This window comes from Dysidea avara, chromosome 11 (assembly GCF_963678975.1).
Source record: "Dysidea avara chromosome 11, odDysAvar1.4, whole genome shotgun sequence".
Classification (NCBI taxonomy): Eukaryota; Metazoa; Porifera; class Demospongiae; order Dictyoceratida; family Dysideidae; genus Dysidea; species Dysidea avara.
In genome coordinates, this window is record NC_089282.1 from 723,239 (window position 1) to 748,029 (window position 24,791).

The 24,791-nt window shown below is 37.3% G+C and overlaps 3 protein-coding genes across 10 annotated transcripts in view; 1 reads left to right on the forward strand and 2 right to left on the reverse strand.

Annotated features, from left to right (window-relative positions):
• Positions 1-9: 9 nt before the first annotated feature.
• On the forward strand, positions 10-1,071 carry LOC136238296 (AN1-type zinc finger protein 6-like). Its single transcript, XM_066028696.1, has 3 exons — positions 10-332; positions 563-727; positions 839-1,071. Exons 1-3 carry the CDS (start codon positions 149-151, stop codon positions 985-987), a joined length of 498 nt encoding a protein of 165 aa, XP_065884768.1. The 5' UTR covers positions 10-148; the 3' UTR covers positions 988-1,071.
• Positions 1,072-1,168: 97 nt separating this feature from the next.
• LOC136238293 (golgin subfamily A member 6-like protein 22) lies at positions 1,169-3,779 on the reverse strand. The gene is made up of 9 exons (XM_066028692.1): positions 3,497-3,779; positions 3,356-3,454; positions 3,105-3,245; positions 2,790-2,873; positions 2,283-2,444; positions 2,101-2,222; positions 1,634-1,707; positions 1,451-1,581; positions 1,169-1,403 (listed from the first exon to the last, which is right to left on the reverse strand). The coding sequence occupies exons 1-9, from the start codon at positions 3,734-3,736 to the stop codon at positions 1,308-1,310; spliced, it is 1,149 nt and encodes a 382-aa protein (XP_065884764.1). The 5' UTR covers positions 3,737-3,779; the 3' UTR covers positions 1,169-1,307.
• Positions 3,780-16,015: 12,236 nt separating this feature from the next.
• Positions 16,016-24,791, reverse strand: part of LOC136237872 (adhesion G-protein coupled receptor V1-like) — a 206,773-nt gene continuing 197,997 nt past the window's right edge. For all 8 annotated transcript variants that reach the window (XM_066028111.1, XM_066028112.1, XM_066028113.1 and 5 more), the window contains 7 exons: positions 23,353-23,676; positions 22,553-22,690; positions 22,300-22,500; positions 17,360-17,503; positions 17,104-17,307; positions 16,520-17,047; positions 16,016-16,469 (listed from right to left, as the gene is read on the reverse strand). In XM_066028111.1, the coding sequence (XP_065884183.1) occupies positions 16,150-16,469; positions 16,520-17,047; positions 17,104-17,307; positions 17,360-17,503; positions 22,300-22,500; positions 22,553-22,690; positions 23,353-23,676 (1,859 nt within the window). In that variant the 3' untranslated portion in view covers positions 16,016-16,149. The remainder of the gene's footprint in view (positions 16,470-16,519; positions 17,048-17,103; positions 17,308-17,359; positions 17,504-22,299; positions 22,501-22,552; positions 22,691-23,352; positions 23,677-24,791) is intronic.

Here is a 24,791-nt window from a genome sequence, read left to right on the forward strand (position 1 = left end):
GTCATAGCGTTACCCGCAATAACAAGACAGTCCAGTCACAGGACAACTCAGTTTATAATTCGCAGACGGAGAGAGAGAGTTACGGTGATTTAGCCTGATATCTTTTGAGATTGATCATCAATAGACCACCCGGGTGTTGTAGATTAGAATGGAGCGACAACAACAACAGCAACAACCAACTTTGTGTCGTGAAGGGTGTGGTTTTTTTGGTAGTGCCGCCACAGAGGGATACTGTTCTAAGTGTTACATGGACCACTTAAGAAGAAAACAGAGTAGCCATCAACACGCTACAGGAGCTACCAGTACAGTTACAGATTCGATAAGTTCAGCTAGTAAGTCATATCCCATGTTTGTTGTTTTGGGGAACGTAGCGCCCCAGCTAGGTGTTAATGGTACGCATCCTTTTATCGAACGTTGTTTACTTGTTAAATCATAACCACAATAAGTTATTCATGATTGAATCTCTTTATTGTGGCTGGCCCGTGGGCCAGTGATTAGCTTAAGAGTTTGTAGTGTGTGTATTGTAGCGTTGAATACCACCTCACCTGACTGTCTCCCATAGGTAGTACTGTATCCTATAGTGTCGGATCAACATCTGGTCAAGACTATACTACATCAACAATCAATACCAGTCAAGATCATGATCACAGTAGTAGCATGTCATCATCTGAATCAAGACCTAAAAAAAATCGTTGCTTTGTTTGCAGGAAGAAGCTAGGCCTAACAGGTGGGTTAGGTCATCTTACTTGTGACAAATAGAATTCCAATAGTGTTGTGTGTAGGGTGTTTCCTTTTTGGATATCCTGTCTATTCACTGTGGTCCCTTGATTTGTTACAGGGTTTGACTGCAGATGTGGTGGCGTATACTGCAGCCTGCACAGATACTCAGACACACACGACTGTTCATTTGACTACAGAGAGAATGGACGACAAGAAATAGCCAAGAACAATCCTGTTGTTGTTGCACAGAAGATACGTAAACTATAACAACGCTTGTAAGACTGTCACTCACACACCTGTTAAACCATCATATGACAATGGACAAATAAGAGTGATATATAGGTGCTATGGGCTTGTTATGGACACAGGTGTACTCATAATTGTAATCCTATATTAGGACAGATGTCATATAGCAGCAATCTCCCTGATGGCTAGTCTTGTTAATAGATCATGTATACCAAACAATGTTTAATGGGTGTGAGCCAGTGTCAAACAGTGAATAAAAATGTTACAACAGATTGTGGTTTATACAAACAATACATCTAATATATCTACATAGTGTCATGACACAGTAGCTAGGCCCCTGATCATGTAGTGGTTTTGACAATCTCAGCCTTCAGATTGGTACTTATGTGGGGAGGTTCTTTACCCGTCATTTCAGTAACTCGTTCACATTGTTCACTCTACAAACACTACGTCAATGTGATGGGCACTTAATGGGATAACTTACTGCCATTGCTTTGTCTGCCATCTTTTGGTTCACCTGACGAATAGCATCTTCTTGTGCCCGAGCTTTCTTTTCTTCTTGAACATACTCATCTAGGGCAGCGTCTTTCTGTGCCTTAGCATCTCGAACGTTGGCTGTGTTTAATATGGGATGGTAACAAAGTGACCTTGTTTACTAACTAGTAACCTTTTCTTGTGATCTCTTCCAGCATTTGTACTTGTGAGTCAGATGGTTTGTGTTGGTCACCTTCTGCTACACGCCTGGAATAAAACAATTTTAGACTTTAATATACATGGGTAAAATGTTTTTATTGCAGCATAAAATATTTTATCTTGATTTTAGTTAGTGCAACCCTTAAAAGATCCTTGTCCACATTTTATTTTAACCAGGACACTTGTCCATGGTCCCATTTGTATTAGCACACATTTAGATCCCGAAATCAGGACACCCTTTAAAGGCTAGTGCACGATCATCAGCTAATTGATCATTGGTGATGAACGATTGTTTATACATGTCATCAATACAAACACAAACGGTTATCACTAATAAGGACACTTGTCACATGGTCCCCCCATTAGGCCGCTGAAATCAGGACACCTCACTAACAAGGGTGCTCCAATACAGTTCAAGCCAGAATTCTATGGTAGTCTCACCTTTTCTGTTCCTCATCCATGGCTTTATCAGCTTCTTTCTGTGCTGCTCTGCGTAGCAACTGCTCCTGCATGTAAGCCTTCACATCTTCTAGTACCTCATGTGCCTGAGAACCAGCTATAGGCTATAGTTATAGTGTATTACAAGCTAACAAAATGGTCTGGTATGATGGACAATGGACTACCTTTACTGGAGTATGAGTAGACAATAACTCCTTCTGAACTTCTAGGAGTTTCTTCCCCACTGAAATCCTGTGTTGTATCTCATCTTCAGTGAGATGACTTAGCTCCTCTACCCGACGACTTTGTTCAGCCTTAGAAGCTTGATCAGCCTGTTTCTTGTGTACCTAACAATGGACACTACAGTTAACACCACTCAACACTGCAATGTGTATAGTAACACTAGCAGTGATGGAGCCTTAACAGTTGATGCAATAACTGACCAGCTATGCCATGAATGGTGACCAAATTGGGCCAATTCAATGCATATTTGATATGTTCATTGTGGGCTGAAAACAAAACATTGAATAGTGAAGGGACCAAATGGCTTCACCCATCTATGGCTGCACTGATGTCTTGATCTTACTGTGAAGTGTGTAACAATATCATCTAACCATAACTAACAACACAAATTGTGTCAAAACAAACCATCAACATTCTACGTCATGACAACAACATGCACTGCTAAATACCGTGTGGAGTAACTGCTCGTGGACACCGTCCTTTTTGTCCTCAGTTATGCGACGTTGTTGTTCCTTCTTCATCTCTTCATCAGCCTAAGTGTGACAAACACACACTAAACCGCCACACACACCAACACGTTATACGCTACACAGGACACTATTACACACTACACACAGTTACATATACCCCCTGAAATTCCAGACACTATTAGCAAAAGTGAAACAGCACACATGCAAGAATTCAACATTACCATAAAAGGAAATAAATCACTGACATAAATATTTAAGGTAATCATTGAAACTAATTGCCATATCTGGTAGTACCTTCATTTGGCATATGGTAGAGAGAAGTTGTTCTTGTACCATTACTAGTTTGTCGTAAGTGACAGCGCGAGCCTTCGCATCTTCCGAGTCTCCTTTATCACTAACACGGCGCTCACGTTCAGCCTCAACTTCCTTCTTTACCTGTCGACCACAAAATGAGATGGGAGGCAACAATGGTTAATGTCACTAACCACATCCATACCACAAATAACAACAAATACTCACATCACACACACACCTACTACACACACCTCTTTCTGTACTGCCTTCCTCAATAGTTCTTCATGCACTTGGGCCTTGTTTTCTTCCGCTATCCGCTGCGCCCTTTCCACCTCTTCGGCTTCTTTAACCTGAGGTAGTGCTAGGTTGTAACTGATAGTACGTGACCTCACCTTCAATTGGTTAACGTAGCGTACAAGGTCTTCTTGCACAACTATCAATTTATCGTACGCTTTGGTCCGCAGCTCCTGATCTTCTACAGACAATTTTTCCTTTATCCTTCGCTGTCTCTCGTCCTCTGCCGCGTTGTCTACCACTTTTGCAGCTAGTCGCCGTAACAGTTGCTGCTGCATATCTTCCTTAGCATCTTGCGCCTCACCAGAAACGGACAAGTCAACCTTTTCCTCCGCCATTGTACAATAAAACCTGCTTTTTAATTAATTCCTGAATATACGATTATTATATAGTGGAAGGAGGGTAGTATACGGTATTATTTATAGCATTGTCATTTTCCGTATATCATAAATAAAGCTTGCAAAATACGCCGCTCATGGCAATGACGCACAGTCCTTGTGTGTACACATTAAAACTGGCAGGCTGGTGGATCCAAAGGAGATGCGTTCCTCCCATTCAGAGCTACGTTCCGGATTTCTCAGCTTCTGGAATTTCCATGATACAGCTACCCGCAAGTTAAAGGTAAATTAGAGTGGCAATGAGCTGTATAATAATTAAAGGGTACAAAAAATTAAATCCCATGCATAGACTATATGACTAGGGAAAGCAACCCCCTGTATGTTTGTATATGTGCTTGTTGTTTGTATGCAGGACTGACTCAAGGGGTAACACAAGGCACTCATTGTAGGTAGGTCTGCGACCGCGGTCAAAGGTCAAGGGTAAATATTTCCAACTCACAATCGAAAAGTTACTGAAGTATCGTCACTAAGTCACTGGTCATAGATTGAAAAAGGCTCTTAGTCACGGGTCAAAGTGAAGTTTTGGCCGGTCAAGAATAATAAGCCTCATATGGGTCAAGAGACTCAAGACTTTGACCGTGGTTGCAGATGTACTACATACAGTGCATATCTACGTGACACCCCCTTATGATTCCATTGAAATTCAGTGTTTCACTAAATGGATTCTGAAACGTTACAATTACAATTACATGGTTCTTGTTCATTTGTCTGAAATTTTAAAACTTTACCCTGACCTTCAGGCTATCTTGCTAGTGCCAGCTCTCCCAACCAGTCTTTCTTCCACCCCTAGCAGACTTGACTTGATGTTTGGTTCTAGGGTTACTGGCTGCTAGAGCTAAGTATCTTGGAAATGGCTAGGGCGATGCTCTTCAAATCTGGCATGTAAACTCCCCTTCTTGGCGCGCACTTCTCAGCTTGGAAGGAAGATCGATATGGCTGTTTACAATATGACCTTCGGCTTTCTGGGTTAACTGTTGATGATCAAGATTGGTTGTTTAGGCCTTTTTATGCCAGACACAATTGCCCAAGTAACTAATACTTCTCAAGTGACGAAAGATCCTGTTTGAGCAGGCTGCTTGCGTTGCTGTATCCTGCTCATACAGAATTTTTAATTCTAGAGCCTTCCCGGACTGAGATATATTGGATCACTTAAGGTGAATGTTATAATTATATATGTAACACTTTCACACCTCAGATCAAAGGAGCCGCCCAGGCTACATTTCGTATAGCCGGGCTACATACAGAATGTAGCCGGACTACAACTGGGCAGCGATTATATAGACATTGATACCAAAATCGATTGTGGGATCGATTAATACTCACGTGATTAAGATTCTTGACTTGGATTTTGCCATGAAAATTACTCAGACGGAGAGCATTTTGTTATCCTCGCCATCCTACGAGTTTAAAAAACTTCAGCTAAAGTGAGAACTAGTGCTATAGCTTATTCACCAATCGTTTCCGCATGTTTTCGAATACAGACATGCTCCCATCACGAAGCTATCACTCTGCATGGAGTAACCACTCTACAAGCAAGCTTACCTATCTAGGCCTTTAGTGAACTGATTTTTCTATAAACGATTCAATAGCACTGATTAAAACAGTAAACTTGCATAACCGAAATTCTCCATAGGATATGTCCGTTCATCGTAACCAGAACGTACTAGCTGCTGACCCATAATCAGGTATGCATATATAATACATCCAGTGGCTGCACTCGTATTGGCTTGGGGGATTGATTGCCCTATACAGGTTATCAGTCTGATAAGTGTTACACATTAGCTGTAACACGGGTATCCGGGCTTTGCCTGATATGTATGCAGTCAGGCATACATATCAGGCAAAGCCCTCGTGCCCATGTTACAACTATTACTTGTATAATTTTAATTAGTGTAAGTCTTGCCAGGGCTCCTGTACTGACCACCCTATGGGTATCAATGCATGGTACCCCTGAGTCCAGACCCCTGTATATTGTCTTAATCAAATAAGATATCTTTCATCATCATGTTAGTTAGCAGTCGTCACGCAACCACACAAGCAAAAATCTGTGAATCCTTGGATTTGCGTAAAGACACATAAAATTTGACCCTTTTTTTGAACTTTGAAACTTCATAACTTTTTTATCATTGCTTTTAATTGCATGAAACTTCCCATGAGTGCAGCTAAAGTATCTGGCTGCATTCTGAAACTAAGAGCAGGTTAATCAGTATAAGGAGTCAAATAATACATCATTTTGTTTGCTGGCATGTAAAATGTGTGAAAAAGGTACTTTTTTTGCAAATCCGGTCACATCTTTTATGTTGAATGTATTTGTACTGGTGAGTACTACAGTAGAATCTCAGTTATCCGAAACTCTAGGGGTGGTCCATAAGTCTGAAAGTCCATATCTCTGAAACTGTGTATAAATAACCTTAAAGAATATTTTTTTAAATTTCTTTATTATCAACTACCCTAATAGAACAGTCACTACTCTAATAGAGTAGTCATTTCTGTAGTTCAGTTAACCGAGAATCCAGATGAGTGGGGTCCAAGGTTCCACTGTACTTGTGGTTTTCTTCTTTTATCTGCCTGTTGTTGGATAAATTGATGCAGCCATTTTAGACTGATTAACCCTCCCATTAGGCCAGGTATACTGGTTTCTGGTCCCCCGCCCGCACCAAAATATCAAAATCTCTAGATTAGTCATTATTACTATTATTATGATTTTGCTGTTCGTTTCGCATGCGCATACTCTGCTTAATGTCTATCCTGCTTATTGGCACATGTTGCATTGCTTTCTGGTATGTGTTATTGTTGCTAATTGGAAGTGACAACCTTAGTATATGGCTTTTGGCTTTTTAAAGTTTGGTTTTAGAAGCCATTGTATTTTGTGATTGGTATCTAAATGTTGTCAGCACTTGTAGGTTTTACTTTGTTGTATATAAATAATTTATGCTGGTGCATGTATTATAGCAAGAGTTCTCCTCCTTCTTGGATTTTCGTATGACATTTGATTCACTGGACCATCATATCCTGCTTGATAAATTGTTTCAGTTGAATATAGGTCCAGCTGTGTTAAAGTGGTTCCAAAATTATCTGTCAGACCGTTCGCATCGTGTTAAGGGTGTGGACAATTTTTCAGAATGGAGGACCATGAAAGGGGGAATACCTCAAGGCAGTGCCCTTGGTCCCCTACTGTATTTAGTATATGTTAATGACTTGCCATCTCAGGCTTTTGGTGGTATATTGTTGCAATATGCTGATGATACGACATTGATTTGTTCTGCCCTGGATATTCAGGGAGCTTCGTCATTGATGAACTCGCATCTTGAAGTTATTAGTCAGTGGACTGTAGTAAACAGAATGGCATTGAATCTGTCGAAGTCCTCTGTGATGTGGTTTAAAAGTCCAGGCCAGCATAAACCTGTTCACTTTCCTAAAATATTTGTCAACAACACACCTCTTAGTGTTGTATCCAAGCAGAAGTATTTGGTTCTTATATTTGATAGCACTCTTTCTTGGTCTTCTAAAGTATGTAGATCAATGTCATACTACTTATATTTGTTGAACAAACAGAGGTTGATCTTTAAGACAGATTTGTTTAAGATGCTTATTGAAAGTTTGGTATTTTCTCATGTTTTGTACTGTTTACCAGTTTGGGGTCCATCCCTCACAAATGCTAATGTCAATCGCTTGAAATGTCTACAACATCGAGCCATTCGTCTATGTTTGGGTCTTCGTAAGTATGACCACATATCCCATCATTTTCACACTTTACACTGGCTGCCAATAGGCAGTATGATACAATATCGCACACTCTGTGCAATGCACCATCAGTACTTTCAACCAAAACATATACCATTAGTTCCACCAATATCATTTGGACGTCAACATCAATATGCTACTCGTACTACACAGTTATTTGCACAGCCACCAAGATGTAGACTTTCTTTTACTCAAAAGCATTTTAGATCTCAAGCTGCCCACTGGTGGAATGCAGTTCCTAACGACATGTTAACATCTCCAACTTTTCAGGACGATTGATTTTCTTATTTGTGTAAAATTTGTTGATGATTTTTGTGTTTGTAAATTGTTTGCTTAATTGTTTTGTATGTGCTATGTGTGTGTTGTAATTTTTTGTTCAGTTATTGTGTGTGTGCTGTTGTAATTTATATGTGTATATGTATGCTATTTTTGTGTTTCCTCCTCAGTTAGGGAAGAACGGCATTGCCGACTGACTTGAGGCTAATTTAAAGATCAATCAATCAATCAATCAGTTCATAACATATATATATATATATTTAGATATATTTATTATGTACTCTTGAATACAGTCATGTAGCTGTATCCAGTAGTTTTAATATAGTGATTTTAACAGTATAATAATAATAATGACATAATGACAAAATTTGCCCGCCCACTTGTCCCTTTCAGAGTGAGCAGGACCAGAACCAGTATAGCAATTGGAGTGGCCTTAGATTACTATGGTATAAAAGGAGGCTTGCTACAGTAGATCAAATCTTTTCTTACTAACTGTGCAAAGAGTTTTTTTTTTTTGTTATTTTAACAATGATGGTATATGTTCTTCTCCCTGCAGTGTGACATCAGGAGCCCCACAAGGATCAGTGCTGCATAAATGACATATAGCATCTAATATATCCACAGTCAACTAAGGATTTTTGCTGACAACTATTACTGGCTATTAAGATCATAAGATATTCCAAGGTGACTTTTCAAGCTACTGATTGGCATGGGCTGATGTTTGGCAGATAAGTGCTGCATCATACGGCTGTAGTCTACTAGTAATTTTATGTACAGAACCCCTTTACAGAAACACCACTATCTGGGAGTGCTTTTAGATGATAAGTTGTCATGGACTCTTCACATAAACTCAATTTACAACAAAGCAAATTGCTGTTAACAGGTTAACCCTTAATCTTGCAAAGAACTTTTGGGAAATGCATGTTTACACAATATGGGCACGCGTGGTGACACTAGTACCTGATCATTGTGCTGTAACACAAACCATAGAGGAGGAGCCATAGAGACAGTATGACTGACATGCTACTAACATTGAATTGGCCATCACTTGAGAAGACACTCTAAACAGGATGATACACATTCCTTTTCAGTACTTGCCAGCATCACCCCCTTAGCAACTACTAGGGCAAACCATAGAATTTCGACCCTTGATTTGTCTAGTTCCTGTTATTAATACAGGTAATAGTTGTATATTATCATCTCTGTCACCCTTGATGGGTTTTACCATGACTAACTATTGTCAATGAGTTGATCAATAAAATTTTAGACATGTCATGTGGAAATGGGCCATGCAACCGTACTCACACACACACACACACTACACGCACTACACGCACTACACACACACACTACACGCACTACACTACACACACACACACACTACTACACACACTACACACACACACTACACACACACACACTACACACACACAAACACACTACACACACATACTACACATACACACACTACACATACACACACTACACACACACACACACACACACAAACACACTACACACACAAAATGGTTGATATACACTATGATATAGCAGTGATCTACTATAATAGAACAGTTAGATTTATATCATTTTCAGTGGCTATACTTATTTTGTGTGTAACTAAAAGTTTAAATCTAACTGCTTAACTGCTTATAGCATTTTTAGAGCTTTTTCCTAGGTATCCCTCAGACTCCCCAAAATGGCATCCATATAGCTGTTGCATAATTCAAAGTAGAACTTTAATATATGAAGTTAGCCCTAACTAGCCCTAAGTTAGCCCTAACTAGCCTTAAGTTAGCCCTAACTAGCCCTAAGTTAGCCCTAACTAGCCTTAAGTTAGCCCTAACTAGCCCTAAGTTAGCCCTAACTAGCCTTAAGTTAGCCCTAACTAGCCTTAAGTTAGCCCTAACTAGCCCTAAGTTAGCCCTAACTAGCCCTAAGTTAGCCCTAACTAGCCCCTTAAGTTAGCCGTCTAACTCTTTAGTGTACTCCATGCACGGCCCCCAAGACATGCTAAACCAAAAGTACCAGCTAATGCTTCTGGTAGCTGATAAAATGTTGTTTTGCAGTGCTATACAGTATAGTTAGCAGCCACACAGAAAGGCCACCTCTCTATAGTGGCCAACTTTATCTGATTAATTTTGTTGGAGTACAACTATAGCTGCACTGATACCATCATAGAAACATGAATTGCTAGCTATTCTACAACCTTACACAATTTATGACAACTGATGCATGAACACGTTATAGGAGGAAGTGTTGAGTTTGATCATTTCTTGCTGGAGTTGTTCCAATAAAAACAATATTGACCCATCCTCTCTACCTAATGGTTCTCTTGTTAATAGTTGTACATGACATGATATACAGTGAGTACATATGGTTACAATAACATGTAATCCCTGGACCCTTGTTAATTATTACCATAAAAGGACAATTGTAGCGTTCATCAGAACTACCATGTATATATTTGATATTGCTCAACACAGTTCAGTAGTCATTGTGTAGCTATGTTGCTCCAATACTCTCCTATAACTATCTTATGATATGCATACAGTATATGCTCAATGTTGCTATATATGCTCTCAATCATTATCATTCTCTATGCTCACAATATAACATATAAGTGTTCTTTGTAGTTTATTATATAACTGAAGCTCAGCAGGCTAGGATTTCAGGCAACTACACTTCATCTATGATACAGCTTCCCGGACACAGATATTTGTTTGCAGTTAATTCTAAAACATCCTTTACATATTCTAATAAAAGCCACCGTGCAGGCTGATCAAATTTCCCTAAATCAGCTAATTATTGTTATTGTATGAAGGGCTCGTTGACTCAATGAAGCAACAGGAGGTGGTGATAGAGCAAGCCTCTCTACTAGAAGAGGCTTAGATCCTCCATTTAAAGATGAGAATACTCTAATAGAACAGTCATGTACTGAAATAAAACATGTATTTTCGGTTACAATTAGCCAAATTTGAAATATTGATTTTCCTATGGGAACAGAGCATTTCCAAGGATTTCAGTAAACTTTTGAAATCTATGTTCCTACAGTTTCAGCATGCAGGAACACCACACACTAAGTTTGACAGCATAAAAGTGAGTAGTTTGCCAAAATATTTTAAAATGTTTTTCAACACACAGTTTAGAGCATGTGGCATGATCATTATACATGTTGCACATTCTAGGTATTTTGAAGGTCCACTGTACTGGTAGCAAAGTTAATTAAATAATAGAATAATTAATTACTGAATTAGCTAAGCTAATCAAAATTTGGTACATTGGGTGATGTGTTACATCTACTACTGGGCATTAAAAAAGTATATACACGAATTATTAGACAGCTACAAAATTTAATCAAACAAATATATAGCCTGCACATTTGATTTGTTCTGATGTATAGTTGGGTAGACAGTAACTATGGTAACTCATTATTGATCTCTGATATCACGATGTATATATAACATAGATGTAGTAGTAGTAGTAATTGTAGTGGTAGGAGTAGCAGTTGTATAATGAGATATTGTTTGCTTTGCATGCACTGTCTGATTTGTAGTTAAACATTTGAAGGTTATAATTGAATATGTGCAACCTTGTAACTATGATAGTTACAAAGATGGTTTTCAGATGTGCTCTCTTGAAACTTTTTAATATTGAGATACTCTAAATTGCCAAATATACTCTAATAGAGCATTCATATGTATATTAACAAGTTTATTAATGTTCTTGAACTATATTGTTGGAAATGATGTAAAGTGCTGAATTTCAGCATTTTATTTCTAGACCAGATATTGCAGTTGTGAGTGATGCAAAACTGAGTATGAGATACAGTATTACTAACATGTTACAGGAGGAGGTGTTGATTATACTTCTGGACCATACACTGTCATATTTAGTGACCAGGGTTCCATTTGATGTTCCAATAAAATACTGGAAAATACTTAGCTAGGACTTCACTTTCACTATTGATTCATCCTCACTACCTGGTGATATTGTTGTTAGTAATACTACACTGGATGATGATTGTAAGTTGTAGTTAATGCTCGTAATTATTACTTTGCCAGAAACATATGGAGGGAATTTCCTAGGGCTCCTGAACACTCCCTATCAACTTTTTCCTGACTGTATAAACACGCAGAAAAGTCAGTACAATGAGTGTATGAAACACGAAGATTATACTGAGTTTTGGAGAGTACATGTTCCCACTAAGTAGTAAAATTTGGAGATGCTTTAATCAAACAGTAACAGAAATAACTGTGTAAGAAGGAAAAGAAGCACACTGGATTTAAAAGTTGTCCAAATTTCAGAAATTTTCCATTATGCATTGGGAAACAATCCTCATATATAGCTTACTAGAGATTATACATATTCAAACAATTCACACTCACACAACATTTATATGTATGCATTCCTACTGGTCCTTAATGACACCACAAAGTCCCAGTGTCATCATCATACTGCCGATCATTATGGTGTCCAGGTTAGTTTATAAAGTGATCAGAATTATATAAATGACAATGAACACCTCTCTAATAGTTCAGTATCACTGAGTAGGTATAGACAACTATTTACATCACATATAATTGTAATGATTCTGTCTTTATAACTATATTTGTCATATGTGGTTATAATGATTAAAATTATTATCACTCTTTTTACTTACTTCACAGCATTGGCATTGTGCAAATGTAGGCAAACCTTAGTCTTGTACTTTGCTTGGGAGAGATCAAAGTGCCATGTACTGTATTGTCCATACAATGGCTGCATAACTATGTATGTACCACTTTCACACCTCAGATCAAAGGAAAGCCAGTGCATATATATATCACATATTGCACTGACTCAAAATGTTTACGAGATATACGCACTCTGCTACCAGTGCATATCTCATTAAGGCAGTGTGTATATCTCGATCGTTAACTTGAGACATTGCACACCTAATAGGAGTGCACACTATATCCAGAAATCATTAGATTTATTTGATGTTATACTGTTATCTCTCTTCTCTTATATAGACAATCAAGCAGCTGTAATTGTGGGATTGAATTGTGCCAAACTGATTGTGAGATTCAATTTTAATACATCAACTGTAGTTTTTCTTTTATAAATGTGGTAAAGAACCATAATTAACACTAGTCTCTTAAAATTACTATATTAGCAAAAATAAAATCAAACTACTGTTTGATGTATTAAAATTGAATCCCACAATCACAGCTTGTTTGGCAAAATTCAATCCCACAATCACAGCTTACTTGGTTCCCTATATAAGAGAAGGGTATAACAACCAAAGATTTTGCCAATTAGGTAAGTCTGCAGAGCATATTAGTTATACCACAGGCACTTGTGCTTTGCCTGTATATATACATATATATATATATATATCAGGCAAAGCACTCATGCCCATAATATAACTATTACATATATAGCTACTCCTCTTAATCAAAACTACAGAATCTGGGAATTATTCTGTGAGATTTATCTGACTCCCCATAGTCATAGTGTGATTAGCAATACTATTTTGTTTTCAGAGGATCATCAACAACTATACATACAGCTAGATACATGATGCTTCATTCAGGTAACTGATTCTTAACTGCATTTACTAATAGAATACTTGGTAATCATCTGTTTTTCCCTGGACTGAGGGCTGTTGTGAATGTATCCACTTTCAACAGCGAATTATATATTGTGCTAAAGCATTAAAAGCAACACAGCTATACACTAACGGTAATGGCATGCTCATTTAGTGCACATATTAAGCAAACCACAGCACATGTACAGGACTACCAATACACTATCAATTGACCAATTAGGAATGGCTATAAGAAGTTGTGCATGTGCTTGCAACTGCTGTGACATACAATTGTATTTAAACAAGTATCTAGCTATATGTTTTGGTTTGTGCGTGTGTGTGTGTGTAGTGTGCATGTGAGTGTGTGCGTGTGTGTGTGTGTAGTGTGCGTGTGTGTGTGTAGTGTGCGTGTGTGTGTGTGTGTGTGTAGTGTGCATGTGTGTAGTGTGCGTGCGTGCGTGTGTGTGTGTGTGTGCTAGCATAATAGCAGGAAGGAAAATTAAGGGCAGTACAATAACTAATAAGTAAGACCTCCTCATGATCAGGCTGCAGTCTATGAAAGATGTTGCACAAAAAGCCACAAATCACTAATTTAAACCATTAAACATAATACAAACACTGTAAGTAAAATTGTGGGGTTGAGTTATCAAACAATTGAGTGTTTATTGAATAGCACATGTTGTCAAGTATAAATCTTAATGGTTTGTATCTTTGGTAGAATGTCTCAGCTTAAAAGTTTTATATAGCATAACAGGAAATAGAAAGCATAAAAAGAGCATAACAGGGGGGGGGGGGGGGGGGCTGGTTTTGCTGGTAATTCTAAAAACCATATACTAGTATTTGCCTATATAGACTTAAACCTGTACCATGCAGTATGGTTGTTCTACAGGTTATCCCAGTACTTTAATTTGTTAGCTACTTTTACTATCTCCAGTTGTGTGGAGTATTGTGATTTCATTATTTATTATTAGCACTTTACAGTGACCAGCACTGAAGGTCTGACAGCAACATGTGCTGCAGCCTTAGGATTACCTAACCTAATTTCATTAGCAGGGACTTAGACCTAATGATTCATATATGTGACCGAATTTTGGAAAATTACCCTTATGGTCGCACCTGAAACAATTAGAATTTTTGAAACTAGCATGGTGCTGTTACTAGCAGAAAGCACTTTTCAAATATTTCTAAAAATTTTCATGTAATTCAGGGTATCTATGGTTTATTCTACCCTTAATTGGATAGGAATTTGACTTATAATGCTGTGTTTCAGAACTAAATATTTAATGTGTCAAATGCACCCATAAGGGTGATTTTCAAAAATTTGGTCACATATATTAGCTAATTGATTCAGTTTAATCAAAACAATATGTCTTCTTGTGACTAGGGTCTATTCCAGAAAGACCTAAAAAATGAGTCAAGAACTGTACATGTCACAATTGTGACAATCTCAGGTGTGACACTTTTGTATAATTATATCAAGAGTATAATATGTATTTCCTAGCCATCTTTATTGTTGCTGGCTGGCCAGCCATCATAGCTACTAAATCAGTAGTCCAATAATTTGTAAGAAATGTCATCTTAAATGAGTGATCAGGATCATGTGATGCAAGTATAACAACAGTTGATCACCCACAATGTGCACTCCACACCAAACAAGAAAGGTATATTCAAGCGCTGCAACTTTTTGTTTTACTATCATATAGCTACTTGTTACATTTGCAGATTTGGGAGGGAGTGTACCATGATAATAGGTGCATGCATGGATCAGGGGGACTAAAGGTATTTAATGTTTCAGGACTGTATGATGTAGAATACGTAGGATATCTATCACAGTATAAATATACTTTGATTAAGAATTTCTGTTTCTTATGGTTGTCAGACAAACTTGTAATCGGCCATAGCATGAAGGGTGGTCACTGATGTGGTTAGTAGGCAATCACACACATTTTGTGCAACTAGGGAATAACTACTTGTAGCAGTCAAAGTTGTACTGGCGTTGCTTCATGCAATTATGTCTGCTATTGATACTTCCTAAACTTATAATTATTAGTCTCTCATCCCCACCTGCACCATGCACTGCTTTTCTTATATACCTCATCAAGGATTTTTTGTACCACTGGTGGCTAAGGGAGGCCAATTAGCACCTTTTAAACTGGGTACCTTGCTAGAACAGTTAGCTAATTCAGCTATCTAGTTAGTAAAATAATAAAAATCCACCCTCCCGCACTGCTATTTTGAGTACAGGAGGATAAGAAACTGATAATTAAGTTTATGTGGCCTAAACAGTGTTTTTATCACATAAAAATGGCCTTGTGCAAAACTTCCAGTGTTGCATGCAACTGATGTTACACTTTAAAGTAGTTACACATTTGTAACTGCTCCGTCATACAATGACAATTCTGCAATAAATATGACATAATGTCTTTAGTGCTCCTTTTATGTAGACAATTTAGTGGTCATGTGATCCAACTGATCAATTGGTTGTTGCATGCATAGCCTGATCCTCAGCAATGACCAATTTAGTAATTAACCGATGATTGCATAACCGATTCACAGCTGTAGTCTACATGCAACTTATCACCATAGATAGTATAGTAATACTATCTATGTTATCACCTTATTGACCATTTACAATTTATGAAAATGTCATTTGAATTAGCACAAAAGTACTCAAAAGACTAGCTAAGATATACACACAGTAGCTAATACATTACACAAAATTAATGTTCCCAAAACTGGTTTATTTGTTTGTGTCAACTTGTCAAGGACAGGAGGTAGTTAACAGACGATTATGTTTGAAATCTCTTCCAAAGATTCCATCAGCCACTTCATAATCAGAATATTCACCCTCAATCACAGAATCATTAGGGTCATCTAGTTCAGAGATTGGTCCACCTTGAGAATTACCAGCATACAGACATGGATCCAGTGACCTATCCCAAGTACGATGATACAGGTCAGCAACAAAAGAACGAACTGGAGCTTGAGGGTGATCAACTGTTATTGAGTATGGATTAGTGTCATTACCAAGAGCATCGGTTACTATAGGAACAGCTGTAACCGGTATATTCCAGAATTGACCTACAAATTACACAGAAATTACAAATAGTACTTTATGTGTAAGCTCTAACCTATCAGTCCATGTGCATCTGGATGCAGATTGTTTCCTCTCATCACTTGAAATTTAATCATTTTTTGACCCCCAATGTCTTGACAGACAACCCAGAATTTTAGATTGTCCACTAGAGGACCAAGTATACTATCATCACAGTTGGGGACGTCAATAACAGCCCTAGTATTCCTACCACTACGCAGTCTAGCTGTCACACCATTAGAATTATATCGTGTAGTACTATAGGGTACTCCATTCACAACTGGAACACAGTCATCCACGTCAACTTCGATTTCAATACAATCTCCATCAGTGTCGGTTGCAGCCACTCCAATCTTACTGATGATGTTACCATTTTCAGGAATGTCCATAGCAGAATACTCAGCATTGACCTGTACACAACCATCTGATACCAAGTTGAATATTTTACCAGCTTCTCCATGAATCTCATAACACAGTGAAGTGACATCGGTAACATTTGGAAGTTGATTTAGTGGAACTTCATAAAGTGGATCACCAATCACAGTATCATTAAATTCCATTGGAGCTAAGTAAGAGAAAGCACATTCACAGTACATGTCATGGTTATTATACCACACTAACATTGCATCATTATATCGTCATCTTCAATAGTGACAGTTGTGGTATCTCTGCCAGGATTTACACCATCAGGTGGATCTATCAATAATTCAAACATTTCAGTGTTCTCAAAAACCTGATCATTAGTAATGTTTATCAAGACACAAGATATACTCTGGTTGGGCTCAAATCTCACAGTCTTAGGACTAGGATTGTAATCATCATTAGCTGTAGCATGAGATACTTCATATTAGCAATCGAGTATTCACTAATAACTTACGAGTAGCAGTTCCTGGTCGTGTCCTCAGTGTCACTTCAACTGGTTGATCATCACAAACAGGAGTAATACTAAGACACACATTAACAGCCACACCAGGACCCTCCATCACTGTATATGGTGCATTGACAAAGTCCACTGTACGGTCTGTGAAAACATGACAAACAACTCAATCCCAAATTATATGATACATGTTTACATAACAGATACAAGACTGGCATAATGTATTTTGAAGACTGGATCATGGACTAGACATATGACATAAACTTCTTAACAATAATCCAGGAATTTTCTATAAACTAGCTTACCAAACTACAATTAACTGTTAACACTGTTCTTTCTTATACTATCTGGATCCCACCTATCCAGATTCTCAGTTAATCAAACTAACTACAAAAATGACTGCTCTATTAGAGTAGTGACTGTTCTATTAGAGTAGTTAATAATATTTTATGCTGTTTTAAGGTTATGTTCTATCCCACTGATGCCATACATCAAAGTAAACAACTGGGAGTATATGGTAGTTAAACCCCAGTACATGGTAGTTAAACCCCAGTATATGGTAGTTAAACCCCAGTGTGTGGTAGTTAAACCCCAGTGTGTGGTAGTTAAACCCCAGTACATGGTAGTTAAACCCCAGTACATGGTAGTTAAACCCCAGTACATGGTAGTTAAACCCCAGTGTGTGGTAGTTAAACCCCAGTATATGGTAGTTAAACCCCAGTGTGTGGTAGTTAAACCCCAGTGGGTGGTAGTTAAACCCCAGTACATGGTAGTTAAACCCCAGTGTGTGGTAGTTAAACCCCAGTACATGGTAGTTAAACCCCAGTATATGGTAGTTAAACCCCAGTATATGGTAGTTAAACCCCAGTACATGGTAGTTAAACCCCAGTGGGTGGTAGTTAAACCCCAGTACATGGTAGTTAAACCCCAGTGTGTGGTAGTTAAACCCCAGTACATGGTAGTTAAACCCCAGTATATGGTAGTTAAACCCCAGTGTGTGGTAGTTAAACCCCAGTACATGGTAGTTAAACCCCAGTGTGTGGTAGTTAAACCCCAGTACAGTTAAACCCCAGTATATGGTAGTTAAACCCCAGTATATGGTAGTTAAACCCCAGTGTGTGGTAGTTAAACCCCAGTACATGGTAGTTAAACCCCAGTGTGTGGTAGTTAAACCCCAGTGTGTGGTAGTTAAACCCCAGTGTGTGGTAGTTAAACCCCAGTGTGTGGTAGTTAAACCCCAGTGTGTGGTAGTTAAACCCCAGTGTGTGGTAGTTAAACCCCAGTGCATGGTAGTTAAACCCCAGTATATGGTAGTTAAACCCCAGTACATATATGGAAATTACACATTAAGTTAAAAGAAGTGCAATCAAAGCAAATAGAAGCCATACCCACCATAAAATCTACAAGTTCAGCAAAATTTGAAGCCATACACACTATAAAACTACATGTTCAGGAGAGTCTGTATTCCGCAGAAAACGGAATAGCGGAATAGCAGAAGTACGGAATAAGCGAAAATCACATTCTAAATATTTTGTTATTGTTTATAGCCTCTATAACGTTTTAATATACATTCCTCACCTCATAGAGAACACAATCGCGATGGCACCAATCCTCGAGACGATCTTTAAATAGGATATGTACAAAGATATTCACTCTAGAACAATCTAACTAAGCTAAACTACCATCAAACACACTTCACTACACAATCGCTAGAAAACTAGAAGTTCTTTGTGTTATACTTACTCATACCAGCTGTCACACACGAGTTACTGCCCGAAATTATTAGAGTTATATACGAAGTGTTAGAGCCGAGGTTGGAGCTCTGATGTTGGGAGCTGAAAGCAGTATTATTCTCCGAATATATTTGAAACACTTTAGGAAATGGTAACAGAGTTATAAGAAAGGTCAGATTATTCCATGCATGCAAGGTAGCTACCTAGGGAGTGGATTGTTTTGTCCTAAACTATTCAGCCAGTTAGCTAGCTAGCTGCTCGTGTGTGACAGCTGGTATGCACAAAGAACTTCTAGTTTTCTAGCGATTATGTAGTGAAGTGTATTTAACAGTAGTTTAGATTAGTTAGATTGTTCTAGAGTGAATATCTTTGCACATATCCTATTTAAAGATCACCCCGAGGATTGGTGTCATCGTGATTATGTTCTCTACGAAGTGAAGAATGTATATTAAAATGTTATAGAGGCTATAAGCAATAACAAAATATATTTTTGCTTATTCCGTAATTCTGTTATTCCGCTATTCCATATTCCACGAATACAGGCTCCCCATGTTCAATAAAAATTGAAGCCATACCATTAAAACTACATCATCAGCAAACAATAATAAGCCATACACAACTGACATACTTATTAACACATTCTTTTTGAACTTGACTACTTCAAAGTGTGGGATAGAAGCTAGTTAAACCCCACCTGCACTCGTAGGATATCTAGTTATCAACACCTTGGCTTCGCCTTGTAACATAGTCAGGCTTTACAGCACAAGTGCTGAAGGTCTGTAGGACACCTGGTCCTACATTCTGTTTAAAGTTGTTACATAAAGTGTACTTATTCTGTATAACAATTTGACATGTTAAATAGGCATGATACTTAGGGATAGATCAAATGACTGCCATGGGTCACATGCCCATGGGTCACATACCCATGCAGGTTGGTCATTATTTTGAATCGTGAGTTTATGTACGAGGTACAATTTGTGTAAATTTTGCAAATTCTTGATCCACTAAATTTTAGCTGCATGCTTTTGTATGAATTCACACATTTTGACTAAGCTTTCTGGATTCTACTTTTATTGAATCATCATAGTGAAGACAATTGCTTGTGTTTTGTACACTAAAGTTTGCAATTGCAGAAATTTCTGTTGTAGACTATTTAGATTTATATAAACTTGCAAATATATGGTATCACTAATGTTAAGTATCTATCACTGAAGAATATTTGAAACCACTCTATACAATAGCAACTCAGTGTATTAGTGCATATCATACTATATAAGCATTGTTCTTATTATATTTTTTAAAGCTATTACTGTAAAACCTCTCTAATTCAACACCTGTATCTAATCCTGTAATCTGACACCGTTTGTTACACCAATGAAATAAGACTTTGTCTGTTTGATATTGCTTGATAATCCAACATCCCCACACAGGTTTTTAAGCAAAATAATGGGTGATACAGTAACTGATATATAATAGGAAAATTCTACACAGGCAACTAAACTGATTTATTGTTCATATACCATATATAGGTACTGGTCATGGTGCAGGTTTTAAAATCAAAACATTTGTCCAAAATTAAAGTAGTGTGACTATTTATGTTGTACATTAAAAAAAATGTCTGGAATGTAGTAATATAGTTTTTTCTTAATTCTTATTTGTACAGTTTACTGTAATGTCAATAGGGATGGTCAATATGCGCAGATATTTTGACTAGTGGTATTTATACTGCTATTGTAAATAAACTACCAATTCCTTTACTATCTTATTGCACCAGGTTAGTAAACACTGCTTAATGCTAGTCCCTTGTACTACCCATCACAACACACCAACATAATGTTTGCATGGTATACTGTATATACAGGCTAAGGATACACATAGAATGGGGAATTGTTACAGGATGACAACTAAACATATATTGCATGCTTAAGTGTACCTACTGGCTATTTTATATTCCATAGGCATTAGCACCATTTTAGCCATGCAGTGTTCTATCTTATGTAGACAAGTATGCAGTGCGTTTTACTGTGCAATGTATATTCTATGTTTTGAAGTTAACTTTTATAGAAATGCATTCTCTTAACACAGGTGGTCACTATATGACAGGTTCCACCTTACAATTGTAAATGATATCACATATCTAACTCAGCATCTAATAATTATGTTGGAAATACAAATCTGCACTATGCAGGGATATTTCTAGGGGGGGAGGGGGAAAAAGGAGGCATTTTGCCCCCCTGAAAATGATTTTGCCCCCCCCCCCCCTGAACTCTGCCTCAACCAGCCCAATGACGAAACAATGATAAATTGATTTGAAATCATAAAATTTAGTCGATGGCTAGCTAGCTACAATAAAACAAATTTAGCCTAATTTAAGTTCTGCCCCCCCTCAATTTCTGAAAAACTCGGATCCCCCCCCCCCCCCCCTGAATTTATTTTCTAGAAAAATCCCTGACTATGTATAAGTACCATAGCATGATGTGTATGGGCGGGAGAAAATAAGTCTTACTTTTTGCTCTTATTAATGGCTATAACTTTGCAATAGTAAAAGCTATGGACTTTCTTTAAATGTTAGTGTACTCTTCAGAGCAAGAGCATTAATTTGACACCAAGTTTGTGAATTCTGAACCATTTTTAGGTGGGACAGATGAAAAACTGACCATTTTAAAGCATTAAATTGGGTGTAAAGGTCACCAAAGGTCAAATCTGAGGTGGCTCCCTATCAAAATTTTATGATGCATACAAACTGTGTGGCAAGTTTCATGTTTTTATTCAAAGGTGCACTAAAGATTTTAGCATCCTAAATATTATATACATGGTTTCAGAGATATGGACTTATGGACCACCCCTGGTCCCAAGGGGTTCAGATAACTGAGGTTCAGCTGTAATTTGCAAAAGTTGCATACAAACTAATTTATTAGCACATTGCACTCACATGCACTAATAGTGGTAGAATTACCATAATTTGCTCTCTTTTTTGTAAAATAATTTTTGTATGCAAAACTGTTTCTTACATGAAAAATTTTAAACTACTCTAATAGAGCAGTCATTCACGTAATCATGAAAATTTTTATTATGAAATTTTTTGCATGAAAATAAAGTGATTTACGGTTTTGTAGATTCATTCCTATGTTTCTCCAATACTTAGCACTAGAGATTAAGGTTATGGGCCAGAACGTATTCTATAGTTACAATATTAGTATCACTTACCTTCATCATCATTTATGGTCACTGTAGCAGTATCAGGACTAACAACCATAACACAACTAGCTGGTGAATTAATAGTAAGACGGAAATCCTCATTACATTCTGCAACATCATCATTATTTATTGGAATATCAAATGGAACACTGGTCTCTCCAACAGTGAATGTGACAGTGTATGGTCCAGAATCATAATCAACACCTCCTCCTGTAACATTATTACTACTATTAACATTTTGTGATGATGTTACTTTACTTACTTGTGGCAGTAATCTCAGTATCTATAACGTCTACAGTAATATCAGTTGATGACATACCATTGAGAACTAGTACAGGTCGTGCTGGTCCACCATCTTCATCAACACTGTATGTTGACTGACTGAAATTCACAGTACAAACTACAGAGGAATAATTACACACTCAAGCTAATGTATATCATTGTCACTAGTTTAGGATATATGTGCAATGTAAAATCTTCCAAGGACATGACATTCTATGATTTAACACATATGTAATACAGGCTACTATCTATTGGACTATGTAGTCATACAGATCAATCTTGCATAACAAGTTCTTACATGAACTTCTTGTGTTTTATAACATTCTTTGGACATGGTGATTTGAATAAAAGTCTCAACACTTTTCCATAAAATCTAATTTGAAAATCTGAAGTTTAGTGATAAAATTATGTATAGAGTTACACTAGTCACACTTTTATGAAGCACAGTGTCCATATTAGTCTTCTTCAGCGGTATTTCCACTAGCGGAAATATAATTAGGTTATTCTAAGAGGCAGATTAGTTCTCTCTTAGTCAACCAAGATGGGTTCAGCCTTCCCATCTCTCTTTTCTGCTGCTCATGTGGTAAACTTTATTGCAATAGTTTACTACAACAATGGTTACAAGCAATACAAAAGCAGGTTGATCTGGTCTAGATAATGAGGTCTATAATATGTCTATAATGCTGCAATATTTAGTATACTAATTCCAGAATAAAAACTAATTTCTAAGAAACACTCTAACAATGCACTCTAAAGTGTGGTCTAAACTTGAATACTCACCATCACTATCGTCCTCAACTATCAATGTAGTACTATCAGGGTCACCAACAACACAGTGATCAGGTAGTGATGATACATTAATACTGAGAACAGATATCTCATCTTCTTCACAACAGATGTCATCATCGGGTAGAACAAATATCTGTGCACTCACTCTGGAATTAGTAGCAAATGTGAAATCTATGGGTGGTTGTGGTGGTTGTGATTGTACTAGCACTTGAACAGTAAGATCTTCTGATGCTGGATTGTTAACATTTAGTCTGATCATAACTTCACCACCTTCTTCAGCAGTGATACTTGCATCATTAAAGCTTATAATACAGTCTACAATTAAAACACATACACAATGTAATACCACATGTAAGTATGGTACATATGTGCCGCTCAAACACAACATCGTCTCACGAGAGTGTGAGCAATTGAAAAACTCACTAATTAAAGGACATGAATCTGTTACATTTGTGAGTATTCATCCCAAACGAAATGGGATGAATACTCACAAATAAAGCAGATGCCATACCCTTTAATTAGCAAGTCTACTCACACTTGCACAAGATGATGTTGCATCTGTTTTCTTACTACAGACTGTGTAGTGTTCAGCTCACAACCATTTCTAACTTGTATTGAAATATAAATGCTATTTGCAATAATTATGCAAACACAAAGTATACATTGAGGGTTTCTCCACAAGAAAACAGAACAAAAAGACTATATAAAGTTAAGAAGATATTTCTATGGGTAACTTATAGTTTAAAGTGGTTTGTTTGAGATGCACTTCCTTAGAAGTGCATAGCAACGTAACTAATGAATTACAACATATGTAGTTTATGAATAATGAAATGCATTAAACTACAATACATACAAACTAAATTATGTTACTTAGCTAATAAAGTATAGCATTTAACTAAATTTTATACATGGTTCCTATTTAGCTAGAAAGGGACAGATTAATGACATGGGATCAAAACATCAACTTGTTAGGACTGGTCTTAACTAGTAATTATGGGACACACTCCTTTAACTCAAAGGGATACATTATTCCTGCAAGGCTTACTATGTGTTTTTTTTGTTGTGACACTTGTAAAGCTCAATGGGAACACAAGCCTGCACTGTATTCACTACTTGCAAGTATGCTATTCACTTCACATGTACATATACTGTACACAGTTTAATAAAACCGTCAGGCCATTTGGAGCGCTATACAATACCCACCAAAATATGCTAAGTATAGTTGAAATACAACTATACATGAATTAGTTTGCTAGAGACTGAGGAATACTGCTGGTATGTTATTGTTTACATAACATTAATCACAAAGTTGTCATTAAACAATAAACACGAAAAAAATCCCCCCCCCCAAATAAAATGAGCATTGTAAGTGTAATAACATGAAACAAGTTAGTTTAGTTGGTCTCTATTACTACTCTACAATGTTTCCT